We start from the raw sequence: 24,795 nt of genomic DNA, 5'->3' as shown, positions 1-24,795 counted from the left end.
ATTCATGCTTGGACACATGAGAATGCATTGGAGGGCTTTATGATTACGAGGTATTCATTGTAACTCTCTATTGCTTTATGGTTGAATAATATGATGGAGTATGGATGCTTTTGGAGGTTGGGTTTTTCCCTCGTGAGGGTTTTCCCAAGATACATCTTGTGTTATCTTGTGGGTTGTATATTTTGATCTTTGCATTATGGTGATTTCGTAAGCTTGTATGCATGATTTCCTCTCATGGGTTATGTAGGAAATGAATTAATTGAATGTGGGTTTAAAGCATTATTTCCTACCAATAAAGGTCACAAACCACTAGACCAAATGGGGATGTTTGATTTGTCAAAAGGTGCCCATCATGAGTAGACCTCCTTAATTGTTGAGGTTGAGATTTCTTGCTCTTCTTTAGAAAATTTAAAGTTTATTGAGAATTCCTCATCATTAGGTCCAATGAGAGTGCATAGTTAATTTTCCATCAGAGTAGGTGGAACGTAAACTATATCCTTTTTTTTTTCTTTTCTTCTTTCTCTAGTTGAAAATCAATAGTGTAAGGTTTCAACTTATAGAACCTTCTTTGCAACTGGATCCAAAAGATTATAAACTTTCACACTAACACCATAGCTTATGAAGACACCATAGAAAGATAAGTTATACTCCTTTAATTGTGGAGTCTCCTAGTACACATTTTAGTGCTCTTCACTCTTCTATATATAATAAGATCCTTTCTAAGACTTCATTAATGTTTAATTCGATAATATGAGTCCTTTCTTATCTCAAATCTCATCACACTCTTATTTGGGCCCTTAATTTAGGTGTACCCTTTATTTTTCATCATTCTAATTCATTATAAGTCCTATCCTATTATAAATTTTTAATCACTTTTTCCCATAGTTAAATTTCATAATTATTCATATAAATTATAGATCAAATATCAAGACCCTATTATCTTAGGACCCTAAAACTTTATTGTATCGGAGCTTACATCATACTCTAATTAGCTAATAATTATTTATTTAATTATTAGTCTATTATACTCTATGCTTAAGCTAAACTTAGGAATCTTATAATTCTTTAAGGTTTTCTCCTTTAGGGTTTCGAGTATCCTCTTATAAGGATTCTCTCTTGGTATTTTCATAACAACTGTAATTATTGAATTTCATTCTTGTTGCACAATCAATATGACTCCTCTTTTCTGGATCTCTAAATTCTGGCCTCCATAGCTTTTTTGCTTCTCTCCTTCTGTGACAGGTTTGCATATAGGTGATCTTTGGGAGCTGTAGAGTTTATTTTTCCTCAACTTCAATATGATATCAGAGCTCTAGATCTTCATACCCCTGTTCTCTTCATGAGATATTTTGGGCCTTGTTCTTCAGATCTATGTATTTGGGTGTTTGTGCATTTGTTTTTTTTTCATTTCTGGGGGTAGCTGATTTTTTGGTACATTTTGGTGCTAAAAGGACCTCATAGTTGGATTTAGAAGGTGGATTCCATGAATTTTGATATATAATTTATTTTCGGTGACAGGGACATCTGGGGCATGATTTTTTATTGGCACATTTTTTGAGGCACAAAAATCCGTACGGATGTACCTGCAAATGCATTAAAAAATTTTCATCAAAAATAAAATAAAATGATTTTTATTTTTTTAACCCTCTTTATGCCCTAAAAGAGGGGTTGTCTTCTTTTGGCCATAACTTGGTCAAACAGAGTCGTTTTTTGCAAAACTTTATATCATTGGAAAGATTGTTCTGTTTTCTTTCCAGATTCTACTCCAAGTATATTTTATTCAATTTTTACTTTTCAGCACTCTGGTGAATATCCTAGATGTTTCAGGTCCTGGGATCTCTTTCTTTGAGTAGGATATCTCGGCTTTGATTGTTCTTTTTATATTTCCAGTCTTTTGTCTCTTCTGATCATTGTAGCATTTTATTTATGCAAACACATTGAGATAAAGTGCTACTATGCATTGTATACTTGGGATCTTGCACATATTGTACCTTATTGTACATGCACTACTTATAAAGTGCCATGGGGGGTTGATGTTTGCCTTTTTTTTCCATCTATCTTTGTCACATGAGTGTTCCTTCCATGACATTAGCCTCATGATGTTTGTCAAGTGAGAGTTCCTTCCACGACACTATGTACTTTCCTTGCACCTTCTATGTTCCTGGTTCTTCATCCTCCAGTTCTTGTTGGCCGTCCTTTTTAGTGTACCTATCGCTCTCCATTTTCAATATTATGGGGAGGTTTTCCATGTTGGTTCTAATGCTTCCTTGGTTCGATTGATCAGCTCTTCAAGCTTTGGTGTTTCATGTCATCTATATCTTTGAGTTCAATTGTTTGCGTTTGTTTGTCATCTGATTCGAGTAGTGTCATTTGAGGGAACTCATGAAGATTACAATCTTCTCTACCTAGTCATTTTCTATTTTAGTGGAGGTTCTTCAGATCACCAGTTACTCTTCGACAACATTTGCAGCTATTTCATGCTTCAGTGGTGTTCTTCATGCTTTTTTTTGTTCCTATCTTCTGAAACACTCTTGTTTGGTGGCTTCTTAGTCCTTCACTTGAGCTTTCATCTCTTCTTGGAGAGGAGTTTTGTTCCCATGGGGTTTTCTCCTTTTTCTCGACTATATAGAGATTTTATTGTACTTGGGTACCTCATCAGATCTAGTTGCCTAGATCCATTGTTGCTTTCCTGCATTTTTTGCATGTTTTTTTAGTCCTTAGTTGTTTTTAAGCTACTCCCTAAGTTCAACTTAACGGGGGGTGTTAGAGTTATCTTTTATTAGCTAATAATTATTTATTTAATTATTAGTCTATTATACTCTATGCTTAAGATAAACTTAGGAATCTTATAATTCTTTAGGGTTTTTCTCCTTTAGGGTTTCGAGTATCCTCTTATAAGGATTCTCTCTTTGTATTTTCATAACAACTATAATTATTGAATTGCATTCTTGTTGCACAATCAATATGACTCCTCTTTTCCGGATCTCTGAATTCTGGCCTCCATAGCTTTTTTGCTTCTCTCCTTCTATGACAGGTTTGCATGCAGGTGATCTTTGAGAGCTGTAGAGTTTATTTTTGCTCAAATCCAATAAATATCATAATTATTTATATAAATTATAGATCCAATATCAAGACCCTATTATCTTAGGACCCTAAAAATTTGAGTCTATTTTGTTGAGAAAATGTCAATTAGCCCCATCATTCTATGCTTTTTGCTAAAATTTTGAGAGGAATAAGTGTTAGTCTTGCACTTTCCAAATCTATCCTCGATGTGAAAAAATATTAATTGTATCAGCCTTTGATCAATTCAAAATTAGAATTTTATATATAAGCAAGTTAGCTTTCCTCATTTGGGAATCAATTAAAGACTACAACTATATGATATACTCATGATGGGAAAGCTTTGCCTTATGTGAAGTTTCAAATCTAAAAATTCAAATATAAATCAACAATATCAAGTCTTCATCAACATTTATTCATCGTGATGGAAGCTTCAAGAGATGTTGAAGGATGATAGGAAGTTGTAGATTGATGATTGGCTTGTACTTCTCCCTAAAGGGTTGGGTATGATTTCATGTTATTCTCACATTTCTATAATTAAGTATTAGATCTAGGGCAGGTGCAAGAAGTTGGGTCCCAATACCATGGAAGTCTGTGAGCAAAAAAGTTTGCCACTAGAAATGAGTGCCCGTTTTTTAAGAAACAGACACCCGTTTAGCTTCGAGGCCTCGACCCATAAAAAATAAAATGGGTGCACATTTTGAAAAATTGATGCTCGTTTAGGATCAGACCACCATAGAGAAACGGGTGCATGAACTTTAGAAATAGGTACATGTTTCTAAAAATGGGCACACATTTCTTAAAATGGTACAAAGTTCAAAACGGGTGCTCTTTTTTTGAATTTTAAATAACGGGCACCCATTTCATAAAAGATGGAGCAGGAAACACACTTATGCCTTGGTTTTGGCTTCGGCTTAGGCTTGGTGGGACCAAGCCTATGCGTGGACCTTAAAAAAATGGCTAAGGCACTGGAATACTAGATTTCTGCCTTGCCATAATTTTTTGAAGGTCTTCCTGATCGTATTTTTTGATGAAACACAAACCCATTAGAGTTCTCACTGTCTTGATTTTAAAAATGTAAATTTCATACTGATATGATTATTTTTGCATTATTTGTTAATCAAAAGTGGTACCTAAATGTAAAATAGTGAGGTTAAGTAAAACTTTAATAACTTTTTTATTTTTAGGATTTTTGGAAAATAGATTATATGAAATTAATCTACATACAATTATTTTCAAGATTAAAAAAAAACTTTTAAAATATGAAATTTTCATCAAATTATGGTGGTCGTACACCAGATGTTTTGAAAATGTACTTTATAGTCAATTAAAAATAAAAAAATAAAAATATATTAAATTAAAAAATAAGAAAAAATATTCTCATCAATATTTGATGTCTTAGGAATCTTTTCCCAGAAGGATTTGAAAAAATTCATTTATTTACATAAAAATATGGTGGTCGTACATGTGTGGTATGGTCCTGAAACAAACATTTTGAAAAAGTGTTTTTTAAACATTCCTACTAAAAAGAAATTTCTACCATGTGGGTATTGAAATAAATTACATATTTGAAAATTAGACTCCGAGCACTACATTTTCTATTATTGAAGTTTTTCCAGATTGAATCTCTAAGTGCCTCAAATTTTGACATCAATCGACGGAAAATTTGAAAAATAGGGAAAACACTTCCACTTTTTGCCCAAAAGTGGGATTCAACTTCTTGCAGCCACCCTCTAAGTTTAATCATTTCAAGTTATATGATTCATACATTATTGATTTAACCCATGTTTCAAATTTGATAATTTCATTAGGTTTATTTCTAACACACTTCAGTAGTATTCTAGTTTACATTTTATGCATCTTATCTCATAGCAATCTTAGACACACTTAAGATTTGGAGCATAAACAATATTTTTAGATTCAATATTTTTTGTTTGTGGAGGTGGAAATCACCAAAAATAGGGTCTTGACTAAGGCAAATCCCTATATAGCCACAACCTCATCTTCTCTTTGTTTTGTAAATTCAGCTATAGGTTTTAGATAGAGACTAAATATCAAAAATCGCTCAAGACCCAAGGATAGAAATCCACAACAAATTTGGTCGAAAAACACCTAGACTAGAGCACCTAGTGTCTGTATCCAGTATGAATAGGGTTCCTAATGCCATTATCCTCCCATTTGAGGCTCAAATTTGGTAGGAAGTAGGTACAAAACATCAGAGTTTCAAATCTAGTCTTATTAATTCATTAGTCAAACTAGGGTGCAAACAACATTGTCCTTGAAGTTTTAGCTATGTTTTCAATGAAAACACAAGTGGATTTCTAAATCTTTAATTAATTTTTGTATTTTTTCTAATATTATATTTTTCACATCAAATAGTTTAATTTAATATTATACCATTATTTATGCATGCTTAGACTTGGGTAGCCTACATTTAGAATCAAACAAATAATATTTCAAAGAAGCAAAAAAATATAACCCTTAGGGATTGCTTGAATCTTTTAGGTTAGGAGTAATTCATGAATACCATCCCTTTAGTGGTTTGTATTCCAATTTTTAGTTGAAAGATATTTTGATCCTATTTGAACCGATGTCTAGTTCATCCCTTTTTCAAACCTAAACAAATACACTTAACTTCCTTGTTCTCTAATTTTGATCTTTTCTCACTTATCATATGTGCATATGCCTCACAACCAAAGACTCTAATATGTATCAAGAAGGGTTTCTTACTAGAACACAATTCCATGGATATCTTTTCAACGAGCATCAAGTAGTAGGAGACTTGTTTATCAAATAACTTGTAGTGGGTACAACTTTAGCCCAAAACTTATGTTAAAGCCCAATACTACTCCACATACTCCTCGCACTCTACATTAGTATTTTGTTCATGCTCTTCGCAACTCTGCTTTATTGTGGGGTACATGGAGCTGTCTTGTGTCTCTCTATCCCATGGTCCTTATAGAACTCATCCAATTTTATCAAACAAAACTCACCACCATTATGAATCCTCAAACAAGTAATTTTTCTATTAGTTTGGTTTTCATTCTAGGATTTTAATTCCTTAGGTTGACTAAACAAATTTAGATTTACTTATGAGTAAATACACAAAAGTCCTACTATCTAGATATTGAAGGAACATTAATAGGAACAAACACATGAATGAATGTAATTCAAAACCCTAGAAGACTTATAAGAGCTAGAATAAATAGTAACAAGTTGTTGTTTACCATTAACAAGATGTTCACAAAAGTCAAACTCAAGATTGAAAACATAAAGGCCTTCAAAAAGACACTTATTTCTTAGGGCTCTAAGACCCATATCACTAGTATGGTCAATTATTTGGTGTCAGAACATTGTCTTATCTGCTAGGAGATTCATCTTCAAATTTTTTGCATCCTTAGGTACCTAGAAAGAACAACCATCAAATGTATAAACAACCATCTTCTTCTCTACTTGATTTGATGATGAGGATGAAGAATTGAAAGCCCTTTTCTTGGAATTCACAATATCACTATTGAACTGAGTTATGCATGCATCTAGCTTATACAAGGTGACAAACCAAACACCCTTAGTAGCCACCATAGAACCTATTGTCATCTTACATCCACCACTTGAGAAAACAACCTGCACACCCACATTACCTAGCTTGCTAATTGAAAGTAGGCTCCATGCCAAACCATAGATATGTAGGACACTCGATCAATACCCTTCACTTTGCATTTGAAAATTAGATCTTGACTCTTTCATGAACATTGACTTTTAAGTGAGTGTAATCACCCAAATACACCTTCCTACCATCATAGTCTTTTTACTTTGAGAACTAACCTCTATGAACGCATTCATATGAAAAGAGGTAGATGAATCTATCAACCACACATGTTTTGATGCATGTGTTACAAAGGCTATGACAAAAGCATCTACTTCATCAAGAGAGTATTTTTTAGAGTCAAAACTAGAGAAATATTTTTTACATTTCCTTTTTTTATCCTCCTTGTACTCTTTTTGAAAATGACCATATTTGATGCAATTCCAATATTTCACCTTGAAACTTTTACCAAGAGACTTAGATCTCTCTAGAGACTTGGATTTACCCTTCCTGTCCTTCTTCTTGCCTTTCTCCTTCATTCTAAAACAAGCAAGTAGGGATCCCTTAGCTATTTGAGAATATTTCCTTTGCATCTCTTCAGATAATAATGAAGAAAATACATCCTTCATATTAAAAGTGGTTGTTGTTCTTCCCATGAGTTCAACAAAGATAACAATAGAAGCATAAATTTTTCTTGTTCATCAATCTTGATACCAACAAAATCTAGTTCGGTAACCAACATGTTAAATGCATTCATGTGATTTGCAACATATCCTCCTTCCTCCATCCCTAGAAACTACAACTTGTTTCTCAGGAATAGCTTATATACAAGGGATTTCCCCTAATAAATATAACAAAGGTTCATTCAAAGATCAAATATAGTCTTCTCTTCATGGACATTCAAGAGCACAAAACCAGCTAGACAAAGTCTTATCAAACACCTGGCTTTATAATTCATTATATTCCATACATCTTGCGCTGTAGTTTGAGGTTTTGTAGAAGAAACCATAACCCATAGATCTCTATCTATGATAATGTCCTCCATGTTGAATTTTCACAACTCAAAATTGCCACCATTAAACCTTTTCATCTCTATTCTACTTGATGTGATTTCCATCTCAGAACTACAACAAGGTTATGCAATATTTCCCTGCAAAAATCCCCTCAAAACTAGATTAGCACAAAAAACCCTTCTATCCAACAACAACAACAAAGATGGATATAATCTGATACCAATTAGAAGCAAACTTGGTGTGGAGTAACACTTCCAAATGCTAAATTTAATAGGAGAACAGAGAATGAAAATATTTCTCACAAACCCTTTAAGTGCTATAGATTAGATAAACACATACAAATTCAAATTTAAATAAATAAAACCATAACAACAACATTAAATGGGAAACCATATTTGCAAAAAAACCCACATTAGAAAAGCCAGAGATCAATTGTATTATCAACAATAAGAGTTACAAGACAATGCACAAAGCCAATGCTCTTCATTGGTAATTACAACAACAGAGAACTCCAAAGAAATTTCAAGCACATAAAATAGCTTCTTAGAAGATATCAAGTAATGCATGAGTGAAAAGTGCCCATGGTTTCTAAAACAAACTTATACACTCAAAAGGTGAGTGGTATTAAAAATAACAAGTTACCATTTCTATGACACGTTGCACAAAGTTTCCAAAGCACTAATGCATAACTCACCTATATTGGTTATCTTGTCATATGCAACACCTACCTCAGATGAATTTTCAAAGTGAAGTTAACCATAAATACCAACTTAGAGAAATAATAACTCTCCATGACTCTTCCACCGAACTAGTAATCAACATAGTAAATAAAAGAAATTATCATAGTCCCAACATAGCAACCTATGACACTAGTCCCCTAATTTTTAGGACTTCCAAAGTGGGTGTAAAATAAAAAAATTAAATATTAAAATCAACATGTTAGGACTCTATGGTTGAGACATCTTAATCCCAACAAGTTTCTAGGTTCCAAATTTTTGATATGCTACTTCTCCTGATATAAAATTACTTGAATATATAATTTGGGAGTTTTTGTGCTTGTTTGCAAATGCTAATTTTTGTCTCAGTGACATTCTATAAATCTTCCTTATTTTATTGATACATTTTCGCATGTTGGGGATATATGATCCCTTCGATATCACATTGTAGTTGGTATCTTCTCTTAGATTTTTGTACTATTTGGTACTTTTATTTTTGGGTTGCTGGATGGTCAATTCCCCTCTCTTTAGCTGACCTTGGTCTTTCTATCCAACATTTCATCTGTAATTATTTATTTTTATAATCTAATATAATGTTTAGGCCTATGACCTTTTATCCAAACAAAATGAAAATACTTTTACTAGTAATTTTTTTTCTATTTTATTAATAATATATTTTAAATCTCTCTCCAATTATGAGTTTTGTATAGTGAATTCTACTTTCAAATTAAGAAAAGAAATAAAATTTCTATCACCTTTGAGTGGATGAGTCAAAATGAATTTAAACAATGTATGTAGAGGCAATTTTAAACAATGTATGTTGGTTGTATCATAAGAAATTTTAAAGAGAACCTATTTATGGTTGTATCCATGTAAATTAAAAAAGGGAGAAATAATGAGGCTATGCCTTAGACGTTGGTGCTAGGACTTCTAACTTGTCATTAATTTAATTTATGAAATTGTAGGTGACTCAATTCAAATATAATAAACTCTATTTATAGATAAAAAGTGAAGAGTAAAAAAATCAATAACATTCTATTGCACAAACTTAACCATTTATTAACTTGTTTATCTCCTTCAGAATTCCTAACAAATTTATAGAGAAGCTAACATTTTTATTCCCTCTTATAATCAAAATAAAATTGCTACCACCTTCCACATAATTTAATGACAAGGATTTGGATTTTGATGGAATCATTTCAATACATCATGGTTCACAGCTTAAGATGGATTATGATTACCAACAATTTGTGATTAATATCCCACTCCTTGTCATAATGAGATTGACCGGAGAATAAATATATATCTAGAAGACATTCAAATGATCAGTCAAATTCCAAACTGGATAAAAGGCAAGTTATGTTAGAATTTTGGAGGTAAACGATAATGTAGTTTTTATTATATTTAATAAACATAGATAGAAGGCGAGTCACGTTAGAATTCTACAGCTAAATGATAATGTAGTTTTCATTATACACGTTTAATTTGACTTATTGTAATATGTATTTTTAATTGACCACAGTCGTAGATCCCTTCGAAACTCTGTCCATATTCTGGTGTAGTAGAGGAGAATTATTGCATAAAGAAAATTATTAAATGTTTCAGCGCTGTGAACGCTACGATTTCTCAACTAATCAAAATATATAGTTAGTTTTTAATAATTTAAATTCAAAAATTCATTTAAATTCAATGTTTTGCTTTGACATTCAATCCAAAAATTAAAGTTTGGATCGAACTTGAATTGGTCGCTTCAACTTGCAACTTCTGGGATCTGCCCATGCCTTGACAATTGAATAAATCTTCAGTCAAGTCAATCCCAGAGATAAAAAGAGTAAGATCAGACATGTATAGTCAATACTAGATATAAAAAGAGGGAAGTGGCTATGCAGCCAATAATCAGTGAGCCACCAGTAAGCATCAAGTTATGGCAATCCCAATATTATGTATTGTTGCTATATTTATTCAGGCTATGTTTGCAGAGGGAGCATTAGTGAAGCTAGGGGCAAGCCTTAGGCCCTCTGCTTCAGGCCAACGGCAATCTTGGGAATCCCCGGGCAAGAATTTCAGTTTAGGATTTCACCCAAGTGGAAACATGGGACTCTATGTTGTGGGTATCAGATTTGCTAACATCAATGATTCAACTCTGGTATGGACTGCAGGCTGTAATGGCGGAATTGAAGTGGGAGAAGAAGGATTCTTCACAATACAGAATTATGGCAATCTGGTTTTAAGCAATGGGAAACAAATAGTCTGGCAGACCAACACATCCAATCTAGGCGTGGCATCTGCATATATGCAAGATGATGGGAACTTTGTACTGCAGAATAGTAGTTCAGGCACAGTTTGGGACACCTTTGCAAATCCTACTGATACTCTGGTGGTCAATCAGAATTTCACTGTGAATCAAAGCCTGCGATCGGGTCCTTACACATTCACCATGCAGTCCAGTGGGAATTTTACGCTGAAATGGAACAACATCACGTACTTGAATGAGGGTACTCCACTAGCTACCACAGCATCTCTCACCAGCCAGGGAATTTTCAAGCTCTCTAATTCTTCAGCTGATTCGTTGTGGGTGTCTCGGAGTGGAGATTATACGGACAATTCTATCATTGTGCGAAGAATGAAGGTGGAATCAAATGGGAATTTGAGGTTCTATGGATGGGTTACAGATAGAGGGATATGGCAGGTGGGATGGAGTGCTGTGAATGACCAGTGCAAAGTCTATGGATGGTGTGGAAATTTTGGGGTGTTCGTTTACAATAATACAGGTCCATACTGCGAATGCCCATCTGCAGACTTTGATCAGATAGATCCCACAGTTGCCAGTCAGGGATGCAAGAGGCAACAGGATATAACACAGTGCAGCAATAACCAGAGTATGGTTAGACTGGATAATACAGAATTCTTATCTTATCCGCCAGAGTGACAACTAGAGATATATTACTTGGGGGATCCAGATTGTATGATGAACTGCCTCAGGAATCCAAGCTGCGTTGCATCTACAGCGATGAATGATGGTACGGGTTATTGCAAGATGAAGACAAGCAACTTCACCAGTGCTTATCAAACAGCAAGCATTCCAACCACTTCTTATGTAAAGGTATGTGGTCAAGGGCGGCCACTAACACCCCCACCTCCTCCTCCAGTCAGTAGTGTAAACGAGTTCAAGGGCGCTGCCAACGGAATCGTGGTGTTAATTACCATTAATATTTTGTAATGAAGTTATCTTAATGATTTAGAGTAATAAGATGTTTAGTTCGTTTTGTATTTGTTGAGAGTAAATTATTTCAAATTGATTTTTCTTTAATTGAGAGTTAGATTCTCTTAAGATAATCTGAAAAGTTGTATATTTGCATGACATTGTAAGGCTGTTGTTCGTGGAGGGGTTTTCTAAAATTTGTTATGGGTGTTGTTAAAAAGGCTAAAGAGCTTTTATAGACATCGGTAAGTAAGCTTCAATATTTCAAGAATACGGTAGTCTTTGTGTTTGTTTTTTTTAAGGAAGAAGTAATATTAAATTTATAGTTATGTTGTTACATCTAGAAATTTATTGGTTCTTAAATATTTCAATAGGTGTTATTAAAATTCTTTAGCATTCTTCTAAAGTGTGCAGTTTTATGAATTTTATAGTGCAGTTTAAATTTCAAAGTTTGCTAATTGTCTCATGATTTTATTATTTTGCATATTGAATTCAACAAAGTATATAAATATAAAAAGAAAAAAAACAATTGACAAGATCAAAAAACTCTAAATGATTGATAAATAGCAAGACATTTTATTTGAACCTTGGTGGCCGCTTAACCAACAAAGTGTTTTAACCGCGCCATGGCCACCAACAAAGTGTTTTAACCGTGACACTACATGTGTGAAGACTTTAATTTATAATATTAATATATATTAATTTATAATATTAATATATATTATTTTATAATATTTATTGTAGAAATAAAAATTGATTTAGAATATTTTGAAAAGAGAATATATAATTGTTTTTTATTTTTACAATATTTTTTAATAAGATTTTCTTAAATAGGAATTTAGAAACTTAGATAAAATTTAAGATTTTTGCATATATACTAATTTATCATTGTTTTTTAATTTTACACTATATTATACAAGAGAAAAAAAAATCATTTCTTTCCTATAATGCATCTACATTTTACTATGACATTTAAAAAAAAATGTAATTTCTATTAGAAAATAATTAAATAATTGAAATTATACATAATTTAACATATATTTTAAAATAATAATTAGATTATTTACATTATTTTATTAATTTATAGATAATTATTTTTTAACAATTAATATTTTTCTCAAACCGAAAAATAAAAGACATCGAAATAATTTTCATATGAAAGGTAGGGGTGAGCGTCAAAATCGAGAGTTTGGCTACACGTTAAGACAATGAGTTTATAATTGTGATGGTTATCAAATAAAAGAAATTGAACCAAAAACAGTTCACGAGCTTTTTCTGTGTTTCCACGGTGTTACATGCATTTCTACCAGAGCACCCGCAACTAGAACATTTGACAAAATTCGCATATTGATAGATGTACGTACCCTGTTTCAAACTCCTACTTACACAGGCGGGAGGATAGTGACAAAGATTGTGGAATTTGTTTTTACAGGTTACATCCGCCAAACTGCATCTGCTCGGAATTTGCTAAAGCCTTTTTTTATCAAATCCATATCTTGTGCATATACCGCGTTCACTGTTTATCCAATAATTAAACAATGTTTATCCACATACACAACGATACCTATTACCAACCAAAACATAGTCTTTGATAAGGCAAAAGAAACACAAATCTTTTTAAGAGACCATAGCCTAGGAGACAAAGATCAGGCTATTCAAATGGGCATAAAAGCATCAATGTAAGGAACAGCGTGTGATCGAGGCTTACCTTAATTTATTTATTTATTTTAAGTAAATTGTCTTAATTTTAGAAAAAAAAATCTTTTGTGTATTATCTTAAATAGTGTCTGTAAATGAGCGTTTCACTTTATTGTCTTAAAAAATTGTCTCTATAAAGACAATATGAAAAATAGAATTATTTTTGTCTCTTCAAGACAATAGTTGGAATTTAAAGACATATTATCTCTATACAGACAATATGAAAAAATGTATTAGAAAAAATAAACAATTTATTTCAAATATACTTTTAGTGTGGTTTTCAACATTCAATTTTTTCAAATAGCAATAATGTATATTCACTATAATTATTTCCAATATTTTGTTTCTTACAAAACACTCAACAAAGTAGCATAAGAAACTAACTTCACTAAAGATACCATATTGATTGTAATTATTTCCAATGTTCTGTATCTTACAAAATGATGTGGGAGTTTCTCCACAACCAAAAAAATATACCATGGATATATGACATAACTATTATTGAATAGTGACACTAATTTCCCCAACACTACAACATCATAGTTAAGTACTTAAATTGGTCCAAACTCCTCCATACTATACATGTCCATAGAGTTTAATGGTGTAGCACAAAAGCTACTTGATTTAACTACATATTTTTATGAGGGCAAACAGAAGGAAATGTTTAATTTTGAACATTGCTGGCGTTTTAGTGTTTTTAGCATGCCATATCTAGAATGACCACTTGTAGATGCGATTTCCCAGAAATGTTTTTCAACCGAACAAGAAGCATCCTATAGTCTTCATGTTTCTCCTATAGCTTGAAAGATAGAAAATATTAAACCAAAAAAGAAGCATCTCATATTCTTCATGTTTATCATGTAGTCTGAAAGATAGAAATGATTCAACCAAACAAGATGCATCTCATATTCTTCATGTTTATCTTGTAGCCTAAAATATAGAAAAGAAGTGTAAGGATATACTTGGTATTGGAGGAAAAATGAGAGCCAATGAATGCTTCTAAAAAAGAATTGAATTTCCATTTTCAAATATTAAATAGAATCTTCACTTCAAAAGCATGCAAAATTTGGGTGAACTTAACCAACATTTGTGGCTAGTGACCTAACATAATCATGCAGAATATAAGATGTAGCTATTTTATTTTGTGATGATAACTTCAATATGCAAAGAAAAAATCAATTCCCAATATGATCATTCACAATATGCATGGATCACCAAAATAGTCACTAGAGATATGCAAGATAGAATGTGAAACTCACATTATTTAAAACAAATGTATAGTACATATATCAACTAAATTGATAGTGGTAACTAATAATATTCCAATGGACACAATATATGATAATTAGAAATATGCATGGATCCCCAAAATGATCATTATTTAAACAAATATATAGAACATGTAAATTAAATAAATTGATAGTCGTGAATAATAATATTTTAATAGTACAAGATAAAAAATGAAGCCAAGCATAGATGGAATATGAAAATGCACAAGCGAGAAAAGGTTTTGTGATATTACGGAAACTCCATGAAGGAGAACAATATGTCTTCATACTTATTTTAACATGGATAGATTATCTTGATACTATTGTTAATGTGCACACTATGTTGCAACACCATGCTTGTCAAATGAAGGAGTTTATGAAGCAAAAGAGAAATATTAAAGCCAAAAACATAACCTATGGAAGGTTCAGGAAGAGTTAATTAATTTGTTGTTGGATCCATAGAAATTGGTGATCACACAATTCAAAATAGTTCTCATTAGAAATTTTCTGAGTGATCAAACTAGCATATAGGTAGACATACAAGTGTCCTGAACCTTGCACCCTATCAATAGGTAGCCAAGTAAATACTATATGCTCCCAAGCCCATATGTCCAATAGAGTCACCCATAAGACAAGCTTGCTCCACTCCTATATACCACCTAATGTATACCATGATATAGATGGGATAATTCACATGGTCCCCATATAAAGATAGCTCACTCCTTTAGCATTCTCTCTAATACTCTACCCCAACTAATGGAGAATCTCATTGATCTCCAATCTAGGACTAGTACACTACCAATCACCCATATCAATAGCATCAAAATTGTATCAAATCCTTGATTCTTCTATTCCCAAGTTTTTAGCCACGAAGACCCAAATCAATACACTCTTTTAAGAGTTGTGTCATGGATCACTTGCTCTCCATAGATGAACATCTTCATGATCCTCCAAACATCCTCTAGAGTGACTATCACCTCCCTAGTTGACAAGATGAAGGAACTATACTTGTTTCTCCATCACTCTACTAGTCCTATCATCATCACTAGGTTAGCTCTAATCTCAACCATGTTTGTGATGTACCATAAGGGTGAACTCACAATTATGGTTCCCACTTTTTTGCCACTTTTGATAATGAGATGAACATTTTTAAAATAATCTTCAACTTTCGACAGCTATAACTTTTAAACTATTAAGAATTTGAAGATGATGTAAATTACTGATTTGTAGCATTTTGCCTATAGATTCTAAATATATTTTTTTCAATTTTTTTTGGAGAATTTTTTTTTTTTAAATTTGTTTCCTTCAAATAGTAGTGTTTTTACAACAAACTACATTTTTTAAGAGTGATGTGCCTCCTAAAACGTATAACTTTTTTTCTATAAATGATAAAAACTCAATTCTTTTGAATTTTGGTTTGTAACATCAATATCCAGGGCTTGTTGTTGGTTTGATCGTGATATGTTGAATATTTTTCATTTTATTAAGTTTTGAAGTCCGACTAGTCATAATTCACACATAGGTTTAAGTTTGAACACATAACTTGTTCTATATATATCAAAATTCAAATTTTTTTTTGTTAGAAAGAAGACATCAATACTTGGGGCATAGATATTTTTTAGAATTTTTTTGAATTAGTTTCCTATTTTTCCCTATGCGTTGAATACAAAGAGGTTCATGTTCAGTGAAAAACCAATATTCCATGAAATTAAAAAAAACAAGAACATAATAAATTCACAATGTAATAAAATTATACTCGTTGTAAAGCTTGCTCCGAGCACTACCATCTTATATTTTTGGGATATCAAGATTATTTCATTTGTGCCTTGAACCAGAGGTCCAAAGGCAAAAATTTCTCAAAACTCTAAAAAATTTGGGGAGAGACCTCTAACAAGCGGGTTTGAACGAACACTTGTTCGAGCGAAGGGGGGTCTGATCAAACTCTAAGGGGTTCGATCGGACCCCCCTTCGCTCGAACCCCCTAGGCAAAATTATGATGTGTACTTTCATGTAACGGTCGGGTTCGACCCGACCTTTTGTAACTGTCGGCGTTCGTTTGAACCCTGGCTGACCGAATTTTTTTATTTTTTATTTATTAGTCATATAAATATACATAATTTTTATTTTTTTTACACAAATGATTAAAACAATTCGCATTTTTGGATGAAAGAAGACATTTGAAAATTATTTTGAGGGCAATAATTTGAAGATATTTGAAGGTTATTTTAAAAGCACGGGGAATAAGAAGAGAAGGCAAAATAAGACTTCAAGGAATTATTCTCCCGAAACGGAACAAAGATATCATGATGCAAGTATGTATTTTTATTTTTATTTCTATTTAATTTTATATGTATTACATACCAATAATTGTGTTTATTTGTTAGTATTAGTTAAATATTTTTTATCTAATATTTTTATGAAAATTATTTTAAATAAAATTAATTTAATTAATATAATAATTCTATGTTAATTAATTCTAAATGATGTTATTTTTATTAAATTAATTGGAAATATTAGGATTAAAAATAAACTCATTTTAATTAAAAATAATTATGCTTTAATTTGAAATAATATGTGTATTTGCAAATTTCAAATTTCATTAACTTGCTTGTTTTGTAATTAACATTTTCTCTCCCCCCTTAAGTCCATTTATAATAGATCATGCTTTTAATTTAAAATTTAGATCTTTAGGACCCCTCTCTTTCCCATTTATTATTTATAATTTATAATTTAATTTACATATTCCATAAATATATAATTTAATATAGATTTTGAAACCATGTGTCTTTATAGTTTAGCAAACACTTCAATTGGTGCTCTAAAATTAACAAACTTATCTTTTATGTCTTCAACAATAGGCTATTTTTGTTTTATCCTTAGAAAGGGGCCTGCCTCCTGAGTAGCCCTTAAGGCTCGATGAGAGGGAATGACCCAAAGTGGTAACAAGCTAAAGCCAAGCTCTTCCAAGCCACAATAAATAAATATGTTTGTGACAAAATTTGTAAGCAATGGGTGTTACATGCTGCTATAATGACGTTATGACTCCCCATAAACCCTATAGAGCACAACCTCTATAGGTTGTGAGGCCTTCCATTTAAGGGAGTGTAACACGCTACTGATTATAGCCACCCAAATGGATGCCCTTACTAGACACCTTTTGTGTTAGAAGCCAAAAACCTTCTATTTGTTGGCGCAGGAGGTCGGATCTCTGAAGCAGCTCACATTCTTACGGTTCTTAGTAGAGATACAAAGTTCGCCATGGGAATTTTTTCGTGGGGACTGGTGCTTGGCTGTCTCGTAGAAGTGAGTGTTGTGGAGGGGAGCCAGTGGGGTCAAGCACCTAAGTATCCGCTCTGAATTGTGTTGCTCGGGGTAAGCCCCCAAGTGAGATTCAACAACTGCTGTCTCGTCTAGCCCTAGGATTTGTGCTTGCATGATCAAAACAATCAAACACTTTCAAACAAACAAACATTGTGTCTTCTTTGTTTTCAAGTGTATTTTAAAATATTTCACATTATACTTTCGTCCCCTTCAAATCTATATTATGTGATACTGGGACCTATTATGTGATATTAAGACCTATTATATGTGATAATACCTATCTTAAATATGACATAACAGGTCTTATTGTGACTTAATAACATGACCACCTATGAAAAAGCATTTCATATTATATACTTGAGTCTGTGCCTTAAGACCTATATTTATGATATATTAAGGCCTATTATGTAGATGTGATAAATTGATGACCTATTATCGCATAATTTAGGTCCTAATATCACATACATAGTAGGTCCTAATATTTGCATAGTATAGATCTTAAGGGGAGTCAAGTATAATGTGAAATGTTTAAGCATATGTGGTCATGTATTAAGTCATAATTAATAAGACCTATTATGTCATAATAGGTTCTAACTTATATCATATTTAAGACCTACTTAATTTCATGTGATAGGTCTTTTAATATCACATAATATATCTATCTTAAGGGGAGTCAAGTATATTAATGTGAAATGTTTTTGCATACATGGTCATATTAAGTAATAATAAGGCCTATTATGTGATATTAGGACTTATTATGTGATTATAGGGTAAGTGCAAGGTAATGAGTCACAAATTTGCGGAAGTCCGTGCATTGGAAAACACACTCTTAGAAACGGGGGCCCATATTTGCTTTGAGCCCCCAAGTCAAAAGGTAATGAGGGCCTGAGGGGAAAATAAATGAATCCCCATTTTGTTCTAAAATGGGGACCTGCTATCAAACAAAATGGGGGCCTATTTTTAAAAAACGGGCCCCTGTTTCTAAATCATATTTTACCCTTTTTTTCAAGTGGATTTTGTCATTTTCACCCTGCAACTGAAGTGAGAAAAGGAGATCAAAAATGGCCCCCCGTTCTATGGACTCCATTTCAAGCCTTCACCACTATCCCAGGTACACATTCAATCATCCATTTTAACATTTTGTAATTTTCTTGTATATTTTTCCTATTTTTTTAGTATTATTTAAATTTTTTTGGTATTATTTTAGTTATTTTTTAAAGTAGCCTATAAGTAAATTTGTTTTTACATTTTTAAATTCTTAATTTTTATCTAAAATATTCTTCAAAAATTAACCCTAAATCCTAATCAACAAATTTACAAATCAAAACCAAATCTAGATAGTTAACAAAATAAAATATCAAATTTATAAGATAAAAGATATCTGAGAAACATCAAAACCAAAACCAAATTGAAACAAAATTGAAACAAAATGGAAATCAAAATGAAAACGAAAACCAAATCGAAACAAAACCAAAACTAAATGGAAATCAAAACCAAATCCAAACCAAACCAAAACTAAATGGATGCATCAAAATGAAAACCAAAACGAAATATTCATTAAGAATTAGCCATTGACATAGTCAAATTATTATATATTTGATAACTATTTTCCTATTATTCCATGACATAACATAATAGGACCAATTATGGACCTATTATGGCATGTCATGGCATGATAAGACATATATTATGCCATCAAGTCATATTAAGGCATGTCATGGCATAATAGGAATATAGTAGGTCCTATTATGCCATGTCACGACATAATAGGACACATTATGCCATGATGGAAAATTATGTTCCTATTATGCCATGTCATGGTATGATAGGACCAAATATGGACCTATTATGCCATGTCATGACATAATAGGACACATTATGTCATGATGGAATAATATGTCCTATTATGCCATGACATTGCATAATAGGTCCATGGTTGGTCATGTCATACCATGACATGGCATAATAGGACCTATTATGCCATTATGCCATGACATTGCATAATAGGTCCATGGTTGGTCATGTCATACCATGACATGGCATAATAGGACCTATTATGCCATCATCGCATAATAGGTCCTATTATGCCATGAAATGGCACAATAGGATCGTTAAATGTTTCCAGGAATTATTTTTTTAGGTATTGGTCCTCTCAACCAATAAATAAAAAAATTTAACCACTTCTAGCAAGCCACCATTTCAATTCTTTAAATTGAACATATGTACCAACATTGTTCTTAATCCTCACTAGGCAATACAAAAGTTACCACTATTGTTATTGGTACCTTTCTAGTGCCTTGATCATTTTTAGGTGACCATGTGACCTTTTGGGCTATTCTAGTGGGTTATGCAAAGTCAAAAAAATAGGCGAGATGTTTTAAATTTCATGGATTAGATAAAATCCATAATTAAAACCACAATTTGAGCTACTAGACATTGGGGTTTCACTAAAAATTCATTTTAGAAGAGGGAAATCCAAATGTATAACCTTAAAAGTAATTAACATTACTCTTCAAATTTTAGATATCAAAGTTTAGGCTTAGGTTTATGCCATGTCATGCATAAAGGTCCTATTATGGTCCTATTATGCCATGCCATGGTATAAAAGGACCAATTATGGACACATTATGCCATGACATTGCATAATAGGTCCATAGTTGGTCCTATTATATCATGTCATAGCATAATAGGACCTATTATGCCATGATGACATAATAAGTCCGCCTATTAATCCATGACATGACATGATTTTCTCGAATTGCCAACTTCATCATCTAATTCATCTCCAACACTGAAGTACTAATTCAACATGTTTACTTAGTATGATAGGACAAATTATGGACCTATTATGCCATGCCATGACATAATAGGACTTATTATATCATGTCATGTCATAATAGGACCTATTATGAATGGCGGCATAATAAGTCCTATTATGCCATGACATTGCATAATAGGTCCTTAGTTGGTCCTATTATATCATCTCATGGCATAATAGGACCTATTATGCCATGATGGCATAATAAGTCCTATTATTCCATGACATTGCATAATAGTCCACCTATTATGCCATCATAATAGGTCCATAATAGGACCTATTAAGCCACGACATGACATGATTTTCTCGAATTGCCAACTTCATCATCCAATTCATCTCTAACACTAAAGTACTAATTCGACATGTTTACTTAGTATGATAGGACCAATTATGGACCTATTATGCCATGATGACATAATAAGTCCTATTATTCCATCATGGCATAATAGGTCCATAATAGGACCTATTACGCCATGACATACATGATTTTATCGAATTGCCAACTTCATCATCTAATTCATCTCCAACAGTGAAGTACTAATTCGACATGTTTACTTAGTAAATGACCACTTAGAGAGGTTACCATCTAATATATTAGTACTATTTCAACACAAAGTACTGATGTAACATGTTTACCAGAACTGTGACTTAATTATTTATTATATAAATTACTTTATATATCTTGACCTTATTTTACTTTTTTTACAAGTTCGTGTATGAAATGTTTTATATTGATTTTAATAGTTGATGCATTTAACAAGAAATGAATGCATTAAATTGAATATATAATAGATTTATGAAGTTTCAATGAAAGTTTTTATTAAGTTTTGTGCGCACATTTTATATTTAAAGATTCAATAGTATGTACATGTGTATGTTTTAAGTTCAATATTATACTATATTTCATGTGTATCTCATTCAATAACATAGAAATGTTACTATTTAACATTGCATAATAGTCCACCTATTATGCCATCATGGCATAATTGGTCCATAATAGGACCTATTAAGCCATGACATGAAATGATTTTCTCGAATTGCCAAATTCATCATCTAATTCATCTCCAACACTGAAGTACTAATTCAACATGTTTACTTAGTATGATAGGACCAATTATGGACCTATTATGCCATGGCATAATAGAACCTATTATATCATGTCATGGCATAATAGGACCTATTATATCATGTCATGGCATAATAGGACCTATTATACCATGACGACATAACAGGACCTATTATGCCATGACGGCATAATAAGTCCTATTATGCCATGACATTGCATAATAGTCTACCTATTATGCCATCATGGCACAATAGGTCCATAATAGGACCTATTAAGCCATGACATGACATGATTTTCTCGAATTTCCCACTTCATCATCTAATTCATCTCCAACACTGAAGTACTAATTCGACATGTTTACTTAATAATGACCACTTAGAGAGGTTACCATCTAATATATTAGTACTATTCCAACACAAAGTACTTTAATGTAACATGTTTACCAGAAATTGTGACTTAATTATTTATTATATAAATTACTTTATATATCTTGATCTTATTTTTATTTTTTTTACAAGCTCATGTATGGAATATTTTATATTGATTTTAATAGTTGATGCATTTTACAAGAAATGAATGCATTAAATTGAATATATAATAGATTTATGAAGTTTCAATGAAAGTTTTTATTAAGTTTTTTGCACAAATTTTATATTTAAAGATTCAATAGTATGTACATGTATATTTTTTTAAGTTCAATATTATATTATATTTTTTATGTCTATCTCATTCAATAACATAGACATGTTACTATTTATAAATGTTTTTTGAAAACTAAAATAGATTCTTCTTGGACATAGAGTTGTATATAATTCATGTATATCTTTATATATGCAAGAGCTCTTTGTTATCATGGATGTCTTTGTTATCATGGAGCTCTTTGTTATCATGTATATCTTTATATATACAAGAAGAGAAAGGGAGAGAGAGGTACTGATAAAGAGATAGATAGTGGGATATAGAGGGACTAAGGGAGAGAGAGAGAGAGAGAGAGAGAGAGAGAGAGAGAGAGAGAGAGAGAGACAAGGAGTGCGTGTTTATGAGTTAGAGAGAGAATAAGTAGAGAGATATATAAAAAATAAATTTAAAGATAATTATTCTAAAATAAATTAAAATTTAATAAGACAAATGTATAAATTAAATTAATTCTATTATCTTTTGAAATTATTATTTGTGACTTCATAAGACAAAAAATAATTAAAAACAAATTTTAACTTAATGTAAATTAAATCTTAAAATAAGAAGAAGATGATTAGAATAATTTAATAAAAATTAAAATAGAATATCCTAATAAAAGAAGATTAAATTAAAATATATTCTCATCAAAAGAAAATTGAAATAAATGATAGGTTTCTAATTCAAAAATTAAGTACTCTACAATAATTAAAAGTATAATATGACAAATAATTATAAATTAAATGAATTTTAATAATTTTGAATTATTATTTTTAATTTCATTAAAAAACATAAATAACTAAAATAAGAATTTCACTTAATGAAAAATTAATCATTTAAAAAAGTGAAAAATAGCCAATTCTTTCTTTTTTAATAATTTTTTCTTTTCCACTTTTGAAATTTCAAAAAAATATGGAATGTTCAAATAAATGAAGATACCATTAAAAGACATTATTATTAAAAGAAAAAATAGTAGATTTTTCTTTTGTACAAAGTCTTTTTTTAATTAATCATATTAAAATATGTCTTTTAGTTTTTTATCATTTAAAAAAAATAATAATATTAATGTAAACATACGATTGAAATCAATTCAATCGTCTTGCATCCTTCTAGTCAATTTTGAACCATTGATTTCAATAAGTAAGTTGAAAACTTCATATAGGGTATGCCTTCAACATAATTACAGTAAACTATAGAATAAATTTTAGCGAGACTAAAAAACTATATACGAAACATTAGGCAATGTTTAAAATATTTTCTCTATTGACTTCTCATTGGCCAAATGAACTTTTCTTCATATTTTTAATCAAAAATCATAAAAACTAGTGGCAAAAATTTGAGCGACCAATAAAAAAGAGAAAAATTGAAGAAAAAATCTATTTAAAAAATCAATGTGCCACAGACTTTAGGAAAAATAATGTTTTCTTAAATTGACACAGTTGTCTTGTCGAGAAACAAAGTAATAACAAAAGCCAAAACATTAGTCTCCTACATAGGCAAGGACTAATAAAAAATGATTCCCCATCTTGAAACATTAAGCAATGTTTAAAATATTTTCTTGCTGACTTCTCATTGGTCAGATGAACTTCTCTTCATATTTTTAATCAATAATCATAAAAACTGCAAAAAAAAATGAAAAAAAAATCTATTTTATAAATCAAATCAATGTATCGACAGACTTTTAAAAAAAATGTATTTTCTTCAATTGACACAGTTGCAAGGAAGAAAGAAATAACAAAAACGAAAGCATTAGTCTCGACCATAGGCAGGGACTAATAAAATGAATTATATATATATATAGATAGATAGAGGGCAAGTCATATTAGACTTCTAGACGTAAACCATAATGCATTTTTTTAATACATGTTTAATTTGAGACTAATAAATTTCAAATCATCGACATCATCAACTAGCAGTCGTCGATCCGATCAGATTCTGTCCATTATTCTAGTGTATTAGGGGAAAGTAATTGTATAAAGATAATTATTAAATATTTTGAGCAGTGTGAATGTCACAATTTTCGAACTGATGAAAAAATCTAATTAATTTTTTTAGTTTTTAAAATTCAAAGACTCATATAAACTAATATGTTTTACTTTGACAGTGGAAAAAATCCAGTCAAGTCAATCCCACGATTGGAGAAGGATCGAACTTGTATTGGTTGCTTGCAAGTCATAAGTGCAGGGATGTGTGCTTTGACAATGGAATAAATCTTCAGTCGAAGTTAATTCCAGAGATAATAAGAAGAAAATCAAACATGTATAGGCAATCCCAGAAATAAAAAGAGGAGGATCAAACATGTATCTATGTTAATCCCATAAATCAGAGGAACAAACATGTATAGTCAATCTCAGATATAAAAGGAGAAGGGT

The 24,795-nt window shown here is 31.4% G+C and overlaps 1 protein-coding gene across 1 annotated transcript; it reads left to right on the top strand.

Annotated features, from left to right (window-relative positions):
* The first annotated feature begins 10,299 nt into the window (after nt 1–10,299).
* On the top strand, nt 10,300–11,304 carry LOC131859225 (G-type lectin S-receptor-like serine/threonine-protein kinase At1g34300). The gene has a single exon (XM_059212799.1). It carries the CDS (start codon nt 10,300–10,302, stop codon nt 11,302–11,304), a length of 1,005 nt encoding a protein of 334 aa, XP_059068782.1.
* The last annotated feature ends 13,491 nt before the right edge of the window (nt 11,305–24,795 follow it).

Source organism: Cryptomeria japonica, chromosome 10, assembly GCF_030272615.1.
Source record: "Cryptomeria japonica chromosome 10, Sugi_1.0, whole genome shotgun sequence".
Taxonomy (NCBI): Eukaryota; Viridiplantae; Streptophyta; class Pinopsida; order Cupressales; family Cupressaceae; genus Cryptomeria; species Cryptomeria japonica.
This window is presented reverse-complemented; position numbering and strand designations above follow the sequence as displayed.

Bases quoted from the DNA above. Each gene is read 5' to 3' on its own strand.
- LOC131859225 (XM_059212799.1), top strand. From the start codon at position 10,300: ATGGCAATCCCAATATTATGTATTGTTGCTATATTTATTCAGGCTATG.